Raw genomic sequence first — 23,492 nt, forward strand, 5'->3', positions numbered from 1 at the left:
CCTGGGCTCTTGGATGGAGAAGACCAATCTTCATCATTCCCTTGTTACTGACTCACAGCGGGGACCTGAACTCCACTGACACATGAGAAGACTGTTAATCTCATTGGAGGAACTACAGAAGTTCCTCCCAACCAAAGCAGAAATAGATTGAGTGACTGTGCTCAGAGTGCTCCTCTGGTCAACACATGACCAAGATAATGCAACAGAAAGCACACCCACACTTCCTTCAATTTCTCTGAAAGTTAGTTTTGTGGTGCGGACAGAATCATTCCCTTTTTGAAGAGAATTCCATGATTGGCTCAAAATGAGCAAAAGCTCTGAAAGCAGCAACACAACTTCCTGTATTTTGGAAAGATTAGTGAAAGGAAAAAACCAAATGTTTAGTAGCAGTCTTAAAACCACATAAAAATAAGATTCAACCCACATTTAGAAGTTTTTAAGAGCAACTAAGAGCACTAGCTTTTCTCTCTGGCTTTATCAGAGGATAAAGCAGGAGAATTTAATTAGCAAGAAAAGATCGCACAAAACAAGTAACTCAACAAAACAATTGAAAGCTTTTATTGTGATACCTCAAGTAGATACAATACAGTGAAACAACAAATGATGTACAGTATTGCTAGGACAAAACAGCAACACAGCCATGTCACCTGTAAAAGAAAGCATTGTAAAGAGTTTAAGAAACAATGAGGCACAACTCAACTGCCATTTACGACTCATGCTTTAGGCCTTAAACCATTTGTAACAGTCCTTTTAAAAGAAACCTCTGAAGTGTCTGTCCCTTTTGCAGTAAGTGTTTATACTGCTGGTTGGCTTAACATGAGTCTCAATGAAGTACAATAGTGTCCAAAAAGTTTAACAATAATTTGACAGCTTCTTCCACTCACCACCATTATCAAAGAATGGAGATGTTCAAAATTTGGTCTGAGAGACTGTAGGTCACTGCTGTTGCAACCTGACTGCTGAGATGAGCGTGCAGAAAAAGCTCTACAAGCATTACTCAGAGGGAAGCGTGTCCACCAAAAATGGTACAGAGCATTCATGAACTCTTGCACTAACTTGACACACCAATAAGAAATACGGATGACCATTTAGTTATGGGTGCAGTGATGACTATTTGTCAGAACCTCTGAGGCCAGATTTTAATTCAAAGAAATTTCATAAACTCTATTACCCCTCCTGTCCCATGGATTGCAAAAGACAGCAAGCATGCAAGGCACACCACTCAGACTGGCCATTATACTAGGCCGTGCTAGGGGGAAATTAAGATGGAATTATAACAAACTTCATTAATACGGTTTGTCATTGTATAGCTTACAATGAACGAGGGAAATTCATATTCTGGCCCTTTTTACTGGCAGATAAAATTGAGATTACTAGACTGCTAAAAGCACACAGCAGAAGTAGTTAGGTTGATCTGTCAGCAATCCCTCACCAAATTCTGCAGCTTATTTCACAGCAAGTTTGCAACTTAATTGGATTTTTATAGATGGCAGCATTACCTTTTAATAATCAAAAAGGTACTTGGGAGTGACCAGCCAAAGGATAACTCTAGTGTTTGGAGGCAGACTCAGTCCTGGAACACCATTGTTACAGCCATTATTTTGGACCTAGATAGAGAATGTGTGGTCAGATTACTAAAAATCACATCAAATGATGATCAATTACTTTAGAACAGGCGTGGCTTTAGAGGTTCAGAGGAAAAAAACTCAATACATGTACATTTTTGCTAGCAAATTCCTATGCATCCCAATGAACATTTCTTCTAAGCCAGCTCATAGTCAGTTCATTTGGTCCAAGAAAGAGCCAGCAAGAAACAAAGGTTCACAAAAGCTTTTTGTTACAGTTTATAAAAAACAAAATACAAAATAAATGTTAAGACCAACAATAAAAATAACCAGTACAAGTAACAAAAGTGCTCAAGTTGGAGGGGAAGTAAACTTGCCCAGAGCAAACACATACAAACTTTAAATATAATCTTTAATATATTACAAAAATTGGTTAGAGGGAAAATGCTTTAGTAAAATTTTTTTTCAAGTAAGTTTATTTTTCTTTCAAATGACTGCTGCAGGGTTCAGTGACCAGACTGACCTCTTCACATCAGCCAGCAGCCATTGCTATCTGGATTCTACTTTCACCAAAACCAATAACAAGAACTCTCTACATCTTTACAAGGGGAGAAAATAATCACTGACGCTGCCAAGCAACATAGGAAGAAAACTCACATATTCCCTCCTCAATAGAATGAGCCTCAAGAATTGTTACATGGCAGCATGAAATAGCAATTTCTGTACTAGTTCTACTCTTTACTCCTTCTAAGCGTCCACTCTTAAAAGACCAAAGAGAATATTGCTTTGTTTGGTTCTCTTAAAAGCCATAAACATCACATACCGATCATTAACTCTTTATGCCAGTAGTCTGAAGCTCTATGTGCTAAGCACTTGATGAAGTCCCAACCTTTGGCATCAAAGTTAATTAAGGTTTTGGTGAAAATGTCCAGTTTGAAATATAAATAATGCACTGAAGAAAGAGGTTGAATTTCTAAGTAAGAATCAGACTGTTACAGACAGCATTAACTTACTAACAAGAGATAGCCAAACCTCCAATTTTAGAGAGAAAAATCTTTAATACTTTACATATCTTCTTTAATTTCAACTCTCTACCGAAAAGCAGCCATTACTTTTGTGTTCAGTCCAGTGTACTGCTTCAACAAGCCTGTAGCCAGGAAATATGAAAAGCCCAAAGATACACAAACTTCACGTAAGCATGTTCACAAGCATCAACATTGCAACTGGACTTTGAAGCCAACACAAACTTTTTGCTGATAGAAGTTTTACTGCCTTCTTTGTTGGCAACATATATTACAATGGAGGGAAAAAAAATCCCAAGAATTCCAGGTCAAAAAGATCAAGAGACAGGCAACACCAAAGCCCATCTTGCATCATTAACATTGTTAAAAAAGAGACTTTGAAGCCTGATGTGAACATGAAGTAGTAAAGTGTAAGCCACAAAATCCAGATTAAACATGACTGTACCACCTCAGGTCTCTGGACTGAAACCCAACAGCTTTAACTACTTCTCTAATTCTTACATTTTAATTCATAATTATAGATCACTACATCTTGAATGCAGTTTAGCCAGCCTGCATCATAGAGAATGTGTACACACAGGCAAACTCTCTTCTCTCTCTTCCTCTCCACAAAGAGACCGGAAAGCTGGTTTTAAAGATTCATATTGCCCCTACCCATTGGCATAATTTTTCATGTATGACAAAATTTCTAAAGTGCAGCAGAGTTTAGAAAGCCTATCAGAGATTCCCAAAAACGTAACAGCAGCAACAGCACCTATGACTAATCTTGCAGGTGCCATATTAGAATTGTTATTGAGAGAAAATGATTTTGTATTGCAAGGCTTCCATATTGTTCAGTTATAGTACTTACGTAGTGTTAAAGGTTTTCTTTTTCCAAACATTTTGTCCTCAAGCATTAAAAAGATTAAAATACAAAAAGTTTTCAGAGACTGTTTAATTTGAAAATAAAGTTAGCAAATTTATGTAGAGCATTTCTTTCACAGTTGCTCAGAATTTGCATGCACAGATACCAACAGCTAATATTGTGCATACACTTTCCGGAAGTTTTTCTCAACTCATTCCATTTAAGAAACAGCGCGAGAACAGAAGAGAAGGTGAGTTTCATATAAATTTTTATTATAAAAAGGTACTTGGGGATGATTTAGCCAGCAAACCAAGAAACCCTTTCCCCACCCCCAAGTTTTAAAAACTATCTTGTTACTTTATGAAAAACTGAGACAAACTTCTCTTCCCTATTATTACCCCTCCTTTGCCTACAGGTACTATATTAATTTTCATGTCATAGGCTCTGGCCATTTCTCACAAAAATAAATATTTTTGTTCAAAGGTAGCAGAAGCAGAATACTTCAACAAGTTTCCTTGATATCAACCTCTTTGTCCAGTGCATTAGGACTATACAGTTACATGGAACCAGCCATAAAACTTTACTTATGCACAAGTCCCTGTTACTGGCAAAGGTACAGTACCAAAACTTTTTTTTAATACACCGACTAATTTTTTTTTTCCAAAATAGAAGATGCATATATTTTTCTGCCTTTTTAATCTTGCAAGCTATAGTTTTATAAATTTCTTTTCCAGCAAACTCCTTAGGGAATATGTTGGTCTTAAATGAACATATTCTATAGCATTATTGATTTAAAATCCTTCTAGGGTATTTCATTAAGATACAAAACCTCTAGCATAACCTTTCCTAACAACTTGAGACCTGCTAACTTCAGTCAGTGCAATTGAAAAATTGAAATTTTTTTTTTTTAAAGTGAGCACTGTACCTTTAACCAATTCACCTACAAGATGTACATAGGTTGTGGTACACTCAAATTTAAAAAAGAAATTAGTAACTACAATACTGCATCCTCTTCACTGCCAAACACATCAGAAATTGCTACATATAAAAAAGCACCCCATCCCATACATTCTTTCGGACTGCTCAGATATAGAACTTCTACAGGACTGGAGTGTAGGTGTTTAGGCAAGAAGCATGCACAGCAGAAGGTAGCATTGAAGGCATAGGTCAGAGATAGATGCTAACCAGTAAAATCCGCTTTCAATTAGTGAATTGTTTCTCTAGTTTGAGAGAGTTTAGAAAAAGGTCATCCAAAATGTTCCAAAACAACTGTTCACACAATAATACATGTACAAAAGAGGGAACTTACACAAGGAGAAAAGGCAAACATGGCCTGAAATAGCCACTTACACTACACTACTCATTTGTGAGGTTTCAGAGTTCAGTGATATTCTCAGGGCCACTCTAGCCAAGCTCTTCCTTTACTTTGCGTTAGTCTTTGTAAAGCATGTTCCACAGAATATTGTCCAAACAGAAGGAAAAAGGTTACAATTCACTCCCAGCCATTGTCTTTTATCATGTGGGCAAGTTCAATGATAAATTTTCCTTCTTTGTATTTCTGACTGCTCTCAAAAGCATGTTCCTGGGAAGAATAAAAAACAAGACACTGAATTAAGCTGGGGAAATTAAGTATTTTAAACATCAAACTTGCATTAAAAATACAAATGTGGAGACATTCCAGTTAACATCCCATATTGGTTACACCAAATCAAGGGCGGGAGGGAGGAAAGAGAGGGTGAAGAGGGCTGAGAAGGAAATAGGAGTAAACCTCCTAAGTGGAATCAGCAGATCCACTGCAAAACAAATCCTGCTTTAGAACTTCCCATGTTCTCACACTGCTTAGGGAGTTTTGATACTTTTTTTTTTTAAAAGTGAAGATTAGGAAATAGCATGTTATGTGTGTTTAGTTTCCTTATTCCCAGAAGCAATGAAAGAGGGAACTGGAACCTTGTCAAAAGATCTCCTCTATCTTCATCATCAGAGGGAATGCATTAGGACAACTTCTTTCCGTAAGATCTGAAGCTATACTGAATCAATGAAAATCCTACATACCCAGAATCTAACATTTTCAAAACATCAAACTTGCAACACATCTGCTAGTGTTACAGGTAACTGTGCAAGTGCACAGGTAACTTTTCAAACAACAGAATCCAGTTCACATTAGTTGTAAGCAGCGTAAACATGCTCAGTACCACTTACTGTAATTCGTATTTTTGCTAATGAACCAACTCTTGCAACCCAAGAAAACAAAGACCCACTTTGACAATTTCTTCCATCCAGTTTAGTGTATGCGGTTGGCAATCTTGCAAAAAGGTGTTACAGAAGTATTAGATAGCTGTCATAACACCTGTAGTTCATGCTTGTTTTGCAGTCCAGAATAAAGTTACCTGCTACAGCATTCCAGCAGATGTAAAGCAGGAGAACTGTCTTACAGTCTGATATATGCAAAAGCACTAGAGCTAACTCACTGAAACTGTCAGTATAGGTGCTAGTCAATGGCCTACTCAAATATCTGTGCTTCAGCATATAAACATTTATCAAAGACTTAAGTATATTGCTTACGTATTTCCATCCAAGAGTGGTTTTACAGTTTTCACAATAGATATCTGCTACAGCATGTAAACCTGTCAGAAGAACTCTCTCCTCTGCTGGACCACAGCCCACATTTACCCTGAAAAAAGAGAAGAAATTACATCAACTGCACTAGAGTGTTTCTTTTCTTACCTGTTACCCACCTTTTCTCCAGAGGACAAAAAATAGTTTAAAAAAAAGTGCCTAATGCTGCAAAAGTAACTTCCTCTGTTACACTGAGCTGAAGGACAGGAAGGAAAATGGGGTTTGTTTTTTGTTTCTCAAGTGGCTAGTCTAAACAGCAAACTGTTGGCAATGCCCACTTACTCCCATCAACAAAGACAGGCTAAATATTTAAACTTTCAGAGAACAGAACACTAAGCAGTAACTGGACACGGCTGCAGTTTTGGGCTTTCCTTCAAAACCAATTTGAGACCTCTATAATGGAAGTCTGTACCAGTAAATCAGCACCAACAGCTGAATTTAGAACCAACTCCAAAATAGCAGCAAGGAAAAAGCCTCATAAATATTTCTTTCCTACAGATCAGCAGAGTAAGCCATGATGAAAAACAGCAATATCAAAACTAAACATCCTGTGAAGTACTGCATCAAGCTTGTTTTTTTCATGAACAACAGTCAATGCAGAAAACATGAGGCAAGACTAAACCAAGTTTTTAGACAGTTATATATACAAGAACAAAATATTGCCATTTTTGCTGTTGTATTACCATATTCTTACTACTACAATTATACTAGAAGTCTCAAGCCACCACTGAATGACTATATATAAAAAGAACTTCAAGGATCTGCAATCAAATCCTTTGCAGTTATAGTTCCATTATCCTGGTCTAAAATAGACTAAGACACTTAACTGCATTTCTTTTTCCAAAATGCTCCAACACAATAAACTGCTGAAAAATGAAGACAAAAATGCAATCCTGCATATTAGAAACTTAAAATAAATCCATTAGCAAATTCAAAGAGCCTTATATCATGGCTAGAACGTGCCTAAAATTGCAAATATTAGGCTTGATAAGATCACAGAGACCTTTTGCCTCTAGCACATTTGCAATATTCAAGGTCATTTAAGATGTACCCAGTTTACTGAAACATTAACCTGTAAATGTATCTAACTATCACACTGGAAAATTCTTCTTTAGACTACAGCAGAGTTGTCTAAAGCAAATTTACAATCACAATATTTATTTTTTTGACTTCTGGAGTATCTCAGAATGGCAACTCTTACTCAAGACAGTTACCATTACGTACACAAAAGGAATTTCACATTAACACCCTCTCCCCCAACTTTCAGCTAGTAGCAGAATTACTTAAAATATAAGATAAACTAATATGTGCAAAGGAATACTTACGAATCAACTCAGTAGCTCTTTAATAACTATTGCTGGTGAGTAAAGCCAGCATTAAAAAGAACAGGGCAAAGTGCAGCAATATTAATTCCTACTGTTCTCCACTTATGAAGCATACCAGAAAAATTACACTCTGTAGGTAGTGTGCATAACCATAACAACGTACTTACACAGAATTAAAGAGGTAGGCTCGTCCCTGGCTTCCCTGGAAGGACTGCATTAAAAAAAAAAAAGTTGCACTTGTTAAAAAACACGAAAACCCCCACCAAACAAAAAAATAGTCCCAAAATAGCGTGTTAGTAAGCATATAAACATAATACAGACATAAACTATTTCAGGCAAATTACTTTATACCAATTCTTTATAGGAAATCCTGGTCAGCAAAGCTTTTACCCACAACTATTTTACCCAGCAACTATTTTAAGTTGTTAAGTATTATTGTTCAAAATAAGGCATCCATAATGCAAACAAAACATACTTTTTCCTACCCCTCTGCAAGGTATCAATTCTCATTTTCCTAGACATCCTTCATGCTAATTAAAATAATCTGCTTTTAACTCAAAGAGAATTATTTCCATCTCCCCTGTTCTCTCCCGCTGCACCCAAAAGATGATTTATTTCAATTTCATTGCATCATTTGATGTAACACCAGTGAAATTCTGGACCAAGCATAAAGCCAGCATACTCTGTTCGGGAAATGCATCTGATCAGTTTATAAGCTCAGCTTTATTTTAATAAAACTACTGTTATCATCAAATGCCCAAGCACAGCCCTATGCTTTCAAATCTCTTACATTCCTGATAGATTATGGACAAAAGATGACTGTTAGACTTTCTTAGCTGGATGTAAATTAATGTTTTAGTTCAGAGCAGTAGCACAGTTTTGTAGTAAAACCCCTAATCAACCACGCTTACTGGGGGTTGGTTTGGCTTGCAGAGCAGTTTCAGTGCCTGTGAACTACATCTTTGTTCCTTCTGTACTGAACTAAACCAGAAGCTCTTCTACTATGCACTCTACAAACGTTAATGACGACATAAAGGCCTGAACATTATGTTAGATCAAACATGATCAAACAGCCTTGAGCTACAAACATACTGGCAAAACTTGTGAGCAGACTAGACTCAGCCATAGGTAAAACATTCAAAATGTATGTAAGGCACATCACTGCTTTCATCTGTTGATTTGTTCCTTCTATATTGAATTACTTGATAATTTAGACATAGACATTATTTACCATTCAAACAGGATCACACTGAGATGGATTTTTTCTTTTTTCTCTCTTCCATACTAAATTCCATTTTAAAAAAGTTCCTAGACTATCTTGAATTTCTTTTTTTCCAGAATTTCCATTCCCTAACATGCTTCAAAACAAAATGAACCATTTTATCCATGCTGAGGAGCAAGCACAATCATTTTTAAGAATTCTTGCAGTTCTAGTATTAAAGACCAAAGACCAACTTTTCTGAAACCTACATTAGATCAACATGGAAGGTTTTTGGAAGGAAAAATCTCACCTGGAACATTTTTGAATGGTTTTAGTAACATGGAACCATAAGGCAGATTGACCCTTCTGCAATTTAGTTATATTTAGTTATATCATTAGAAGTCACTTGACACCAAAATAGATATTTTTGCCAGTCTAATGATTAGCAACACACCACCAATAACTGTCGTTATCTTAACTACTTACTCAGAACAGTTTGCAAAAAAAGATGTAAAAGGGAAATGTATATAAATGAACACTTTTGGACCAACATTAACCACATTATATACTGCAACAAATAATATTAAAAGAAATTCATGACACTGAGCTACTGCAAAGTAGAAATGATGGCAGTGTAGTTACATACAGCCCTTAGCTACTCATAAAATCTCACCTTAAGATGAGAAGTTCTACCTAACAGTTCACGGCGTTCATATTTTAGTAACAATTGTTTTAAATGTTTGCCAAAATAATAAATGGAGATTTTTATTGACAGAACATATTTCTTCACCTATAGCAAAGACAAAATAAAAGGTACTCTCTGTCCATTAGCCAGAACTGCAAGTCTTATTTTTCACAAGGCAAGGAAAAAAAGATAGGCTATGCAGTACAGTGAAAGCTAAAACTTCAGGTAGGACTGACCCTGAAAGGAGAGACTCAGTTGAGCATAGAGTCTGAACAGCTCTGCCAGGAAGTAATCCTTACCCCTACCTTTAAAACAGACAGACAAAAAAACCCTCACTAGTACAGTTCTCCTGAGATACTTAAACATGCATCACAAAACTGGCAGAATGGTACAGAACCTACAGTCTGTAGTTTCTGTAAAATAAGCAGTGCTCTCCAAATTAAAGCCAGTGTCTCATGATCAAGAACGATGCAGAGAATGTTTACTGCAGTTGAAAACAAAAACTATTCAGGTATATACGCTCAAAAACTGCCCATTAACAAATGAGTAACTAGCCTAAGCCAAGTACACATGAATTTAGAGACAACTACAGTTGCGCGACCCCAAAATTTAAGAAAAAAGCAAAGGAAACATTTTAAGGGTCCTCTTTCCTCTTATTCATTAAGAAGTAAACTAGAACTTCCTTGTTCCATGTACACAAAATTACAAAAAAGAACTTTCAAAGCCATGATGACCATTATTTTTAAGCTACTGTAAAAATTCTTAAACTAAAAAAGTTGCAGCCATTTCTCTTTGCTTTAAAAACTCAATGTTGTGAATCAGAATTCACAAATCCTTTTTCAAACTGCACCAAGAAATACTCTCCTGTTAATCACGTGCTAGTTTCTCTATTTACATGTAATTAGACATGCCAATCGCATACAAATTAATGGGGGGAGTTTTTTTGTCTGGTCCTACACAATCACTTCTTAAACTACTTATATGCCATACTTGAAGTTCCCCAGCTAGCTGGGGAAGAAAAATACTCCAAAACAAATGAATAGTCAGGAGACCTTTTGAACTACATTATGCAATTATTTCTGCCAGGCTTACGTTTAGTCTTGACTTAATATCACCTAATAAAAGCTCTCCCTTGACCATGCATTTCTCAAAATTAAGTAGAGGCCAGTAGCAGGATGCCAGGAACAGCAGAAAATGAAGCTCTTCACCTCTCTTCTTTCATAAACTGAAAAAAAATTCTAGCCAAATGAAATACAAGCCGTAGGTTGGAAAGTACTGCTTTAGTTGTCCTTTCTTCCTGATGTATTTTTAAAGATGACTTTTCTTTCTTGCAACCTTTGCTTTGTTGCCCTAAATATGCTGTACTGTCCTAGGCTTTTTACCCCTCAGAAATGGCTGTCATCATTACCTTCTCATTTTCAGGATTACCAGGGTAGAGTGGAAGGAGACGCAACACAAAACAGAATCTTTTCCTGGGCAGTGGTTTTAGACAGAAAATCTGTTCACAAACATTCCACTGTGAAAAGCTCCTCCATTCCCACCTTCTCTAGCTTCCTGCTAGCAGAGCTTGGTTGATTCATTTGATACCATCTTTCTTACCTACGCACATGTTTAGAGGCTAAATATTGTATTTACATGCCATAGAACAATTGTTTCTTTGCCCAGCTGCGAAAAGTGAGTTCCTCCATGTTTACGTCACTCACAGATAACAGCAACCTGTAGCAACTTGTGTTACTGTGTTCTGGAATACAGAACTTGGGTCTAGACAACTCAGACTTTCCTTTAAAATCAAGTGTCCAACGACAACATCGGTATGACACTGAGCACTTTAATAATCTGCAGTCCATCCATGTGGAACTCATACACTGACTTAAGTAAATGCACTGTAAAGATACCAATTTTTAACATGTGCCCTTCAATTCTTATGAATTTCTTAACTCGTCAGAGCTTGGCAGCCATAGTTTCTTATTCACGTGAATAGGTCAGAAGATATTTTTCCAAAAACTGTATTCAAACAGCAAAACCCAGTATACATCTGTCACATATACATTCTCTTGACCACAGAATATTGATTAGCATGTAGGGTTCCACCTACTAACAGGTATAAGAAAGATTTATTATCAGAGCTCTACTTCCTGATGCATCCTATTACTAGAAATGAAAAGAGGACAGTCCATTTCGGCACTTGAACTGCCTGCTAAGCTTGTAACTTGGCTAGAAACTGAGTATTTTGCATAACCAGAAAAAAATTAATACTGAACAAACATTCGTTTTTACCAGCACTAAGTTTCTCACACTCTGCACTGTATGAATTAGTTATACTGATACGAATTTTAAGAGACTGACAGGTTAAACGCCTTGTGTGTCAACTCCCCAAAGGAAATGAAAAAGAATATTTTAAATGGCAGTGTCAAGGACTAACAGGCATAACTGTTCAAACCAGTCTCCAGAAAAACTTCTTCTACAGAACAAACACCACCTATGCAAACACAAACTTTTACTTTGCAAGATTTGTTCTGTGCTTCCAAGATTGCTAGCACTATACATAAATCATAACTAAAACAGAATATTGTACTGAGTCTTAAATATATGCCTTACCCAGTAGAGAGGAATTAGAAGATAGTGGTAAATGTGATCAACTCTCATCAATAATGACTCACATCAAAACCAGGATTTTTACTTAGAGGCTGGACAATTTATTCACAGTTAAAACAGTTTTAAGTCTGCCTTCTCATGATCCTCAATTAATAATATTGTATTCATTTATGAGTTAAATTTTCCCCTAGAAAATTCACATATTTGACTAGCCGTCCATTCCTACAGGAAGATCTACAAGATCCAAAATTTTTTCTTGTTTCAGCACAGTTGTATCTAGAATGTCTGATAGCGTAAGCAAAACTGTTCAATTGCGCTTAGGAACTTTACTAAGGTCAACTGAGAGAATAGTTTGGTATTATGATCTTTTCAAGTCATCTGACAGACCTCAGTCATCAACACATTTTGTAGTAAAGAAACTTTATAGATGTTTCACTTACACACTAGTACATACCTGCAGAATTAGGTATGATCTATGCTTCTAAGTTAAACCTGTCATTACCTCTAACCCCAGGATTAGCTGGTTTACCCAGGAGAAAAGGAAGTATCAGTTAAGCAGAACATGTATTTACTGCCCTAAGGCAAACCTAAGGGCATGGGTGGGGGAAGGGAAGCTACAAAAAAGCTTATGTAATTAATTATTCCCCACAGATGGGATTAGATTGCATGGCTAGAGATCATGCTCCACAGAAAACATCCAGAGAAAGTGCCACCTTAGCACGTATTAAAGTTGCGGCAGGCATTATTATAAGCAAGTCAGAATGCCATTAACAGTAGCTTTCTTAAGCACAGCTTGCAAGCTACTCGTAACACAAAAAAATCATTTTAAAGAATGGAAATGAAAGAAGTCCATAAGTGGTTTTTTGTTTCATTTTATTGAGTTTCCTTTCATTTGCCAGAGTTCACTTTACAAGCTAAGATAGATCAACCTGAATTAGTATTGTGAACCAATATGCAATTCAAATAAATATTACTAATTCAGAAGACAGTATTCTTAGGGGCAGTATTGTTAAGTAAACCAGAAACACATACAGGTGCTCTGATGACTGAAATGACTTCTCAGTAAGATGCATCAGAGACTGTAAGGATATCCTGTCACTTCAAGATTTGCAAAATTAATTTAGAAAATTTAATTCAACATAAGCTACCGACAAAAAAAAATTATCAGGGAAAACCAAGATTTGTTCCATTTGATATTTCTCTCAGATCCAACTCCTCAATACTCCAGAGAACGAGAGATAATGCTGCTCAGCTACTTACTAGGCAAATTCTAGATGACTCCATGATAAGTATTTAAAAAAATTTTTCAAAGTATATTTTTATTCAATTATTTACTGATTTTAATAAAGCAAGTTATAAAGTTCAGTATGTAACGAATAACCTTAAAAAATTCCACCCCAAAAAACTGCATGCCTGCAGATTTGGCAAATGATATTTCCTGAAGTGAAGACTTTGTCAGGCAGGACAGTTATACAGCATCTTGAATGTATTTCAGAAATAATTATGTCAAAACACCCGTAGAGTAGAACACTTCCCTTGCACATTTTCCAGCTCCTTTAAGCCTTTAAATCTATTCTTGGATGTTTTCCAAAGATTGCTTCTCTTCCAAAAACTAGATTGTTCCCCCAAGAGGAAAAAAAACAGAACCCAAAAAACTAGAAGCCTCTTAAGAGAAAAAAATTATCACCAGAATATTTATGAAATTAGGCCCATTCTCAACTTTTTCAGCAGGGAACAAAAATGGCCTTCAAGCATACAACAGGCCCAAGTATCTTTCCAAGTACTTCTTATAGCATAAGCAAAGGGGGATTACCAAACTGAATCAAGCTAAGAACAGCATTTTTTACTTAAAGACAACAAGCACTTGAAAAAATTCCTCTTGAACTCATCAGTTAAACAGTGGAGGACAAAAACACGGATTGCTAAGCAAGGCTTAAAATGCTTTGGCATCTATTTAAGCTGAAGACTTTTCCTTCTCATCGATAATATAATAGCAGACATACCAAATGCCTTGGAGAACCAAATTTAGTCACCAAGACTGTTCTTTTACCCATAAGGTGAAAGGATTTCCCAGTGAAGTCAATGACAGTTACATATATATACCTTTATGCAGAACTTGTTCTTGAAAATATTGACACATCTAGTCTTGTCTGTGACTTCATATGACTTTTTCCCCCTCTGGTCAGAAATGCTTTGCAATGAACGAGACAGAAGAAAGTGACAGTATTTATACAGGCATCTATACAAAATAATTCAGATTTTCCTCCATCCCCAGCATTAAGGCACGTTGTAAGACAATTCAACAGTCTTTCAAGCAGGTCTGCCTTGAGTAACAAAGCATTATGCTTCGCAATATATCCACTAGGTTCCAAGATTTCTATTAGGTACTTGTATTTCTTTGTAATTTGTTGGACTGTGCCTGAATTTCTAAACAATTACTGGAACTTAGTGGGTACAAGCCATTGTCAAGTGCTTTGGAACTTATGCTCTTCAAGTAAAACTTGTCTCCTATAAAATTAAATAGCGCTAATAATCTCTGCACATTTTCTACCATTTACAAACAAATCCAAAGAAAGCTCTTTCAGTTAAGCCTTTCACAAAACTTATTTTAGAATCACTTTAAGAGCAACGTAGATATAACTTTTTTCACAGGCCACACAAGTGGCAACTTCCCCCAGTTTTCAAATTGTCTTGTAGAGGTTTTCCCTCAAACAATTTTTTAAATTGTTGGTATTTTTTGAATTATTACCATATACTGTTAGGTTGGTTTTTGTGCGCTATTTGAACATTTTAAATCCAACAAATGCCTCCTATGGCACCAATTTTTTGTCTTGCTCTTTATTAAAGCCTGTGATTACTTGCTGATAGAGGTTAATTCTCTTCTGTGCCTGTAGTCATAGTAGGATATGATTCTAAAAATATCCCTTTGATTCTTTAAAGAAAAAAAAGAAGCTGCAGGTTCTCCCCCTGTCCTCTGTCCCCCAGTGCAGTGAAGACTGGTATACTCCCAATAGTATTTTTTTTTAGATGTTTAACATTCACTTTGTAGTCTTTGCCAAAGAAACAGAAAATCCTGCACTCGCAGACTTGTTAGACACTACTGATTTGCACCGTTAAGATCTACCTAACACCACTTCAAAGTCACACTTATTTCAATTAAGTCATCTACAGTTTGTTAGTTCTCTTATTATGTATCCTTCAAATCAGTGTTTTCCCCAAGATGATTGGCATTATAAATTATTAAGGCAACTGTTCATTAATGTGTGCATGTGTTCAGCTGTACAGACTAATGTTTGTCAACATGTCTACTGCTGATGACCTCCTAGTTTGGGACTTGTTTTCTATGGACCTTCTTCCCATTCCTCCCCTTTTCCCCAAGTTCCTCTCTAGACACAGAAAACATAAGGTTATAGAGTCAAAATATCTAGAAATATACACTCTAATCACCAACATCCAAGTTGATTTCAACACTAGGCAACACATTGAGTCCTTTCATAGCTGCAGAGAAAACTAAAGCTGCAGACAACAATGAATTCACTTGTGCAGGTAGCACATTTTTATACTCTTATTAGTCTGCATTCTTACTTCTAAGCCATTGCCAAGACTCTCAGTTGCCATTTTATCACCAGCAAGGGCATAAGGAAAAAAAAAAAGAGCCTGATGATTAATTCTAAGGCAAGAAAGAGATCCTGCTGCTCAAACAGAACAGAAATAAAATGAAAAGGTGATTCGTGTACACTGCCATCCTTGTCAGACAAGTGGCATCAACAGTTCTCAAAAGCAGAACTGCAAATCTGTATTGAAGTCTAGTATTCCGAGGACCAGAATCAAAACGATGATTGACAGAAATATGCAGCACTCTACTTTTCCATGACAGACCAACATTTAAGAGAAACACCACTCATTTCATAGCACAGCTTATCTTTTCATCTTGGAGTTGATAACATTATAGCGTCAGGCATAACAACTGCTTATACCTCAAAGCACATTAGAAAGCTAGTTGTAGCTGCTTTAAATTAAGAGTGCACCATGTATTCAGGCTCTTTTCCCCAACCACACAGAAGGCAGCAGCGGCAACCACCATGTACCCAGGAAAGGTGGTGGACAACGACACCCACATGAAGCAGTTACAGTTAGGTATCAAATACTGTTTGCCTTTATCTGCTGAAGAGTATTTGTGGCACTAAGGTTCTGGAGTGAGATTGTAGAGTAAGCATTTGGAAGAAAAAGTGAGACAATCTTGAACAAAAATTGTATTTAATAAGTGTTACACAGAGCTTAAGCAAGGTGGGGGTGGAGGCAATGTGGTTGAGTAGTCCCCTTCTCTGCTCCATCAATAAATCCCAAACAGCACAGGAACTGCCCTGTTCTTAGTTAACCTCAGATGGTATAGAATCAACTTGCTACCCTCAGGTTAAGTATTTTTGCAGCAGCTGGATAGATATAGTAACTAGGATTCTATATATTGTTAGTATAAGTAAAAAACCCACCTCTCTGACTTAAGTTCATTGCACATAACATGCATCAATGAAAGCACTTTAAGAGAACTTCAGAAAAAAGATTAATATAAAACACCAGTTCTGAGGTACACTCATCTGTTAGTCCTTTTACAGTTCTGTCTACAAGTGTTGTCCAGGATATTTCTTCAGTTATTTTCCATGTTAACCTGTGTTTTCATTTAAACCAAATCAAATCTTATTTCCTCCCAGCACTTTCCCTGCCACCCCCCAGGACAGCACTAATTTTTAATGATCCAAGTGTGTCTATTGCTTTGCAGTTGTTTCCATCAGAAGAACTTCTCCAATGTTGGAATATATACAAGTTAAGCTTAAAGAAGGGTGAGTTTTTTTAAAGCTATGTTCCAAATACAAGTACAATAGATGAGAAATGTTCTTTTTATTTTACAAACATACAAAAAGATACACCTCAGATTTAAATATATTTCTCATTATCACACAGACTTAAACAATAAAATACCATCAATAAATCTTAAGTTGACAGAATATGGATCAACTGTCAAATAAACACATGGTCAACCTGAAAGTACAGAAACTTTTGTAAGGTGTCTTCACTGAAAATTATGGAAGCCAAAAATAAAGCAGAAGCCATATCTAACACCCTTCCCAACACCATCAGAAACAACTTAGAAATAAGTATTTGCATTTACTAGATTAGAGTTCTCCATGTTCTTTGAATTGAACATGTTTTTTTAATGTTTGAAATTATTTATGAAGCTGTAATATGAACATGCAATTTGCTTAAGAACTTATTTAAAATACTCTGTTGACCAAAATTCCCGAGACCTTGGAGAACAGCCAGCTCATGTGGTAACTGTGCCAGTTTAGTTGACATGCAACATCTAAGTCCACTAAAAGAAGAACTTCCTATTAAGTATGTGTGCTTGGACTACATTGTCTCAATGAATCTATACATCTCAAGAGACAAGAGCTAGCAAAGTTTCATTCTTCCTGTAGGCATCTACAACCTGAAGTTCAGGAAAGATTAACCCCTCCCACTAGTTTTTGGCCCAGAACATGTAGTGAATAATGAAGCTATGATTGCTTGTAATTTAGAAACCAGTGTTTCCAAAAAGACCCCTTATATTCAAATTCTGAAGTCAACATGGCAACAAATGAAATTCAAATGCATTCACATTACTATTTGAATAACTCTCCTGTTTTTGCTGACCTTAAAACAAAGTAAGATTAGTCACTATAATGAAAGTGAGGAACATTTTTCACCTTGATACAAGTAAAACAAGTCCTCCCTCTTAATTTCTTCACATCATTCTATATATGTAGGTAGCTCACTGTTTCACATTTCGTATGTCACATTTGCAGTTCCATGCCTCAATACATGTACTAAGCTGCAGAAAGAATTTTTTATGGGGAGAGACTAAAAGCAGAGCAGAAGCAAGCAAGCAATAAGCAACACTTCCAAGAACCATCCCCAATTTTACTATTTGAACCAGAAAGTTGTCTTGAGATCTAAACAAAGATCAAAGATCAGTAACAAGAAAAATGGCATGGGGAAAACCCCATTATTTCCTGATAACCCTCTAAGGGATAAGCAAGCAGGTATACTCCCTCCTCACCCAAAGAAAATCTCAATTCAGAAGTAGCAGCATTCTCACACCCTCCCCACCATCTCTTCAGCGCTGCTGAAGATACAAACAGGCAGAAGCAACAGAAAATTAGTTATAAAGGGTTTGACACTAAGCATTTTATTTGACAAAACAGTTATATAGAAAGCAATTTGTATTAAGAGGTCTGAAAGGTAACTGAAGTGTTTTCTCCAGGACACCATTAAGAGCAAATTCATCAGGAGCTTATTTGAAGCAAAGAATGAAACAGTCTGGCAAGTATTTATCCCAAACTTCAAGTTTTTCTATGTATTACATCAAAAATCTTGGTTTCTTCCAGAAACAGGTAAGGATGGGCCTAGCCTTTTTCAAGGATCCACACATCCTCTAAGCTTAAGTTTAGACAGTCCAACTATTTTGAACATCTGTGGCTAATCATATTCCTTAGGAACTGGATTACAGCAGAAGTAAATGTGTTTACAGATTCCATAATAGAAGTGGAACATTCTGGAAACAGACAGTTTTGTGACCTTCAGAGTCAAAAATCTTTATCGGAAATAAACATAACCAGAATAATTTCCCTACCCAGAGATCCATGTTTTCTTCTGACATTCCTTAGCAGACTTCAGATATGACAGCTCACAAATAGTACCTACCTGACAGTAGACAGAGGTTGTCAATATGTGGAATACATTAGATCAGCCTTTATGTCACATTGAAAAGTTTCCAGAATATATCCAGTCCTCAGTACACAACATGTATGACCCAAGAGTGAACCCAGGGAAGATGCTCTGAAGTATGCATCAATTTGCATCCCTTATCTACTGGGAGCAGTGATACAGTGATAACCATTTTGGTTAAGAAATAATTCATGAGGTCTCTAAACAAACCACTTGCCTTGGAGATCAATTCATCATGATTGGCTAGATGGGCTCTGCAGTGGATACAGCTGTAGGTTCGATGACAGTTTGGCAGGTAAGCCTGGAACGTTTTTGATTTTGTCATTTTTACCATCTCTGCTGGTGGCTCCTCACTCAGCTCAGGGCTGGCACTTGAAGAATTACAACTTTGCTGAACTCGCTGACAAAAGAAACACTGGAATATGCAAGCAAAAGCCGTTGTTGTTCTGGAGTGTGTGTGGCACTTTCCACACAAGTGACAGAAGAGAAACAGTCACAACCTGTAAGTGAAAAGAGCAGAACAATTAGCAGATTACAACAAAGCCAGAATAAACTTGTTATTCAACAATTTTAGACAAAGCAAGGTGTTATTTGGAGCAAATGCCTGGCTGCACTGCAGGCCCCTTCTATGAAGCTGCACAAATCAAGTTCCATTCGACACAGCAACGAGCAGTTCTGTTCCACTAGTGGCTTCTACTCCATCACACTTCTAACAAAAGAGATTTAAACAGTCCTCCATGAAACACGAGCACTTTCTAATATACCAGGTATACTCTAAGACCTCCACACAGAAAATCACAGCAAAAAGCAGGGGATTAGAGAAAGTGAATTGTCTTTGAAGTTCCAGTGGTCAGTTCCAATATAGCAAGTGACAAGACATCTTGGAAAACACCTGCCACATCCAATAAACATACAATAGATATTTGCACTTCAGCTTTCAGCAAAAATCTTGCTGTATCACATCTGGCTTTAAGTGAAATACCAAGTAAGATGCTGTCACCCTACTCAGGGATCCATACCTCCTCATTTGAGCTCAGCAGAACTATGCCTTTAGGCAGAGGCCTTTTTGACTAGTGTTCTGATCAAACCTAGTTAGATACTTCCCCACTCTACCAGAATAGTCTTAATGGATGCTACCAAAAAAATCACAGATAAAAGCCAAATTCTACACAGAGAACACCCAATTGCATTCTTAATCCTCAGAGTGCCTTTAAGAGACATTACATGCACAGAGAAGGCCAGACCTTCCTGCTATGCTGGAAAGCAAGCCTTTTTTAGAGTTTGCCTCAAAATTACAGATTCTAAATATTCATAACACCATCTACTGATCTGTCAAAGGCCATCAGTTACCACACTATATGCGTCAAGCTAATGAGCAATCCAAACATGAACACTGCACAGTCACTTATGTCATCAGCTATCAGATGACTGACAGAGTAGGTCAATAGCACAAACACAGAAATGAGAGCCAATATAAAGAATTTACAGTATCTTGATCCAGCTATTAAAACTAGCATGCAAAACACTTATCACAGTTGTAAACTGTGTGCAGGGCAGCAGTTAACCACTCTTCTAGCAGTAGGATACTAGTAATACAAATAGAGCAGATAATGAAAGCCACATAAATTAAAGATTGTTTATAGGAAGCAGTCACTGTGCTTCAAAAGAAGTCTTGAGAAAGTAATCTGTACAGCAGGCCTAGCACAAGAGACAGCCACAGCAAGATTTAAAGGGTTTTGTTTCAGTTTTTCTTAACCTGAAGCTTATGATTGCAGCAGGAGAAAAGATTCAAGAACTACTGAAGGACTTGCTACAAGAAAATTTCTTAAACAAAGGATTACAAACACAGATAAACCACAAACAAGACATGTAGCAGAACATATGCAATCCAAAAAAATAAGCAACAATGAGAACAAGTTGCCATCCAAAGCACATATCTATGCATCAGAATGATTGGACTTCTGTTAAGTCACAGAAAAAGAAAACAAATTTGATAAGGAATACATGAATATGTTTGAAATATTAACACAGTTAGCATGAAGAGTAGAACTATTAATACAGTAATTTAAATATTATATACCTATTGTCCCAAGATAATTTAATTGTAAAGGGAAGAATGATTTCAGTGTTTGGAGAAAAGATCTTGCTTCTGTAGAACAGCTGGATATTAAGTCATATTTATTAGGTAACAGATTATAGGAGAAAGACAACACAAGAAATAAAGTCCTGGAAGTTAAAAATGAGGTTTCCCTTTAAATTCCCCAATTGACCTCAATGTTGGAAAGATACAGATCCTATTTAGGTTCACAGAAATGGAAAAGAACCCCCAAGGTTTCAGAATGAAAGGCACCTAAAGCGAAGACGTTCCAAACTCTGGATTAGACCCTTTCGATCAGTAACTGAAACGCGAGTTCAATGCTTGCAGAAGTTCAGCAAGTTTTAACTCACACTTCTAAAGGCAATCTGGGCTCTTTCAGGCTCAACTGCATAAACTAAAGAATTCCAAAGCTCTTTTGACAAAAGTGTATTTGATATTGCTCTCTTCAAAATGAGGGCAATCCTAGGTGTTTGATATACACCATAAGAGCCACAGAGCTTGTTGCTTTGTGATGCTAAAGGCAAGATTCAAAACATGAACCATTTCGTAGTTGCTCTAGTAATGGAGAATAAATCCAGTCTCACTTCACTCTTATCAGCAGTAGCAGGTTTCACAGCTGCTGTTCAGTATCTTGTGGAAGGCTGTGTAGAAACCTGAGGCAACTATTTCGTTCTTACTCTCAGACAACAGCACAGTCTGTGCTTCGGTCATGCACATGACAGCTAGGTTTCCTGAAGATTTGAAAGAAATTGCAAAATGAAGCCTAAATGGCTGCTCAGACCCTGTTTTCGGGTGACTTGTATTTGCACCTCCCAGTCTAGAACCAACAGGAACCTCTGAAGCACTAACCCCCGCCCAGCCGGCAGCAGGAGCCCGACCAGCAGATCTCCTCGCCCTCCCCGCTCGGGCCGCAGCGGCCTGTCCCCGGCCCGCTGCCCGAGCGGCCCGCCCGCAGGCCCGGCCCCACCCCCGAGCGGGACCGCGCTCCCGGGGCCGCCCCCGAGAGCCAAAGGCCGGTGCCAGGGGCGGATGAACCATTAACAGCCCCGTCCCGCCGCCCGCATCTGTGACGTCACCGGGGAAGGGCGCCGAGCGGCCAATGGGGCGGGGGGTGGCCCCGCCCCGCGCGGTTCCCGGATGTGTAAACAAACACCCCGATAAGCGTGGCGGGGGGGCGGCCGGCGGGCAGCGGGCACGGGGCGGTCCGGGGACCCGCTCCGCCGAAGGAGCTGCCTACCGGGCACCGGCAAGGAAAGGCTTGCCTTGTCTGCGTGGGGATTTTCACACCGCTGCCTGGAACCACACACAAGCGTATTAAGACATAAAACGTGTAAGAAATTAGCCTCTCCGTCATTGTTTGTGGGCTCAAAAATAAAAGGGTGACACAAAAATAAGCTTAAGAGTCTTTGACTAGCTCCACGAAGCCGGACAAAGCCTTACACGCACTCCTAGTAAGCTGCGATTTGGTTACTCCAGCAGGGAAAAACCTCAGTTCAAGACGGAGACACAGGAGCCTCATTTTCACTTTAGATACCGAGAAATAAAAGGAAAAAAGATGCGAGGAGAAAGTTACCGGCAGAGACTCGGTTTCCCTGCCGGGAGGGAGCGGCTGCTCCGTGCACGTTTAAACCTTTTCCCCTCTCACGCCGGAGCACAAAGCCGCCGCGGCGGGCGACGCCGTTGCCTTTTCTCTCCCCCCTCGCAGCGATCACCGCAGGACAACGGCTCGTTTCCCCCAGCCCGCCGCGGAACAGCCGTGCGCGGCCACCCGACCACGGGCCAGCTCTCAGCCCGCCGGCTCCGTCCCCGACGGACCCCGAGCAGGGAGCCGCCACACCGCCCCTGGGGCCCTCGCAGGGCGGAAGGGAGCGAGACGGGAACCCACCGGACCCCTTCTCTCCGAGCTCAGCCTCGCCCGCCCCCCCCCCCATTATGTAAACCATCGCCACCCGCCCTGTAACGAGGAGGCTACAGGCAGGCAGCGCTGCCGTCATTTCCAGGCGCTAAAAATAGCGCCCGAGCCCTCCTCCCGCCAGCAAAGTTGCCTTGGCGGCCCCCCGCCCCGCGCACACAGGAAACCGCGGCCCCCCCGGCCAGGGGTGCAACGCGGGGCTCCTTTCGAAGCCGCCTCCCCGCCCGTGTCGTCGTGTCCCCCCCAAAAAAAATTCCAGCAAAACGGAGAGTGGCCGGCTTCTCGCGCGCTTCGGTACTCACCGCTGCACCGCGCCGGCTCCGCTCCCCAGCCCGGACTCCGAGCAGCAGCGAACCCCCGGGCCCCCTTCCCTCAGGGGCAAGGGCAGGAGGGGAAGACGGGACCCCCGGTCCTCACGCGGCGGCCAGCGAGGGCTCAGCGCCGGGCCCTCACCGAAACACAAAGAGGGGAGGCGCGGGGAGGGGGGGAGCGGCTTCCCTCGCCTCGAAGGTACCTTCTCGGCGGCGGCCAGGGGTCATAGGCGGGGGCTGGGCGCGCGTCTCCTGCCCTGAGGGCCGAGGGGCGGTCGAGGCATCCTGCCGCCGCGCTGTGCTCCCGCCCGCCCGCCGCCGCCTTTGTTTTGTTTTCCCCCGGCCCGGGGGTGCTGCGGCCGTTAAACCCGCTCCCACCGCCGCCGGCAGCCAATCACGGCGCGCGCGCGCGCGCCCTCGCGCCCGCCCCGCCCCCTGGGGGCGGGAGAAGGAGCGGCGGCGCCCGCCGCGGGGGGCGCGTGGCGCTCCGCCCCCTGCCTTTGTGGTGGCGGCGGGGGGCGGTTCGGGGGTGGGGCGAGCGGCGACGGTTTGGCTC

At 39.5% G+C, this 23,492-nt stretch overlaps 1 protein-coding gene across 5 annotated transcripts; it reads right to left on the reverse strand.

Moving 5' to 3' along the window:
• Positions 1-535: 535 nt before the first annotated feature.
• YPEL1 (yippee like 1) lies at positions 536-23,340 on the reverse strand. 5 transcript variants are annotated; one of them, XR_012625686.1, is made up of 7 exons: positions 22,928-23,340; positions 18,833-19,115; positions 7,540-7,583; positions 5,994-6,102; positions 4,741-5,013; positions 1,500-1,607; positions 536-647 (listed from the first exon to the last, which is right to left on the reverse strand). XR_012625686.1 is itself a non-coding variant. In XM_074844647.1 (5 exons), the coding sequence occupies exons 2-5, from the start codon at positions 18,947-18,949 to the stop codon at positions 4,924-4,926; spliced, it is 360 nt and encodes a 119-aa protein (XP_074700748.1). In that variant the 5' UTR covers positions 18,950-19,115; positions 22,928-23,340; the 3' UTR covers positions 536-4,923. The 5 variants fall into 5 exon arrangements, 1 of the variants encoding a protein (XP_074700748.1); XR_012625684.1 differs by having other exon boundaries at positions 536-1,607; positions 4,782-5,013; XR_012625683.1 differs by having other exon boundaries at positions 536-1,607.
• Positions 23,341-23,492: the final 152 nt, after the last annotated feature.

This window comes from Strix aluco, chromosome 18, assembly GCF_031877795.1.
Source record: "Strix aluco isolate bStrAlu1 chromosome 18, bStrAlu1.hap1, whole genome shotgun sequence".
In the NCBI taxonomy this organism is placed as follows: domain Eukaryota; kingdom Metazoa; phylum Chordata; class Aves; order Strigiformes; family Strigidae; genus Strix; species Strix aluco.

Excerpts from the sequence above, each read along its gene's own strand:
- YPEL1 (XM_074844647.1), bottom strand. The coding sequence starts at position 18,949 with ATGGTAAAAATGACAAAATCAAAAACGTTCCAGGCTTACCTGCCAAAC. Across the intron at positions 7,584-18,832 it reads ATGATGAATTGATCTCCAAG|TCCTTCCAGGGAAGCCAGGG; the intron begins GCAAGTGGTTTG and ends TTTTTAATGCAG. Across the intron at positions 6,103-7,539 it reads GCCTACCTCTTTAATTCTGT|GGTAAATGTGGGCTGTGGTC; the intron begins GTAAGTACGTTG and ends CTCTTTTTTCAG.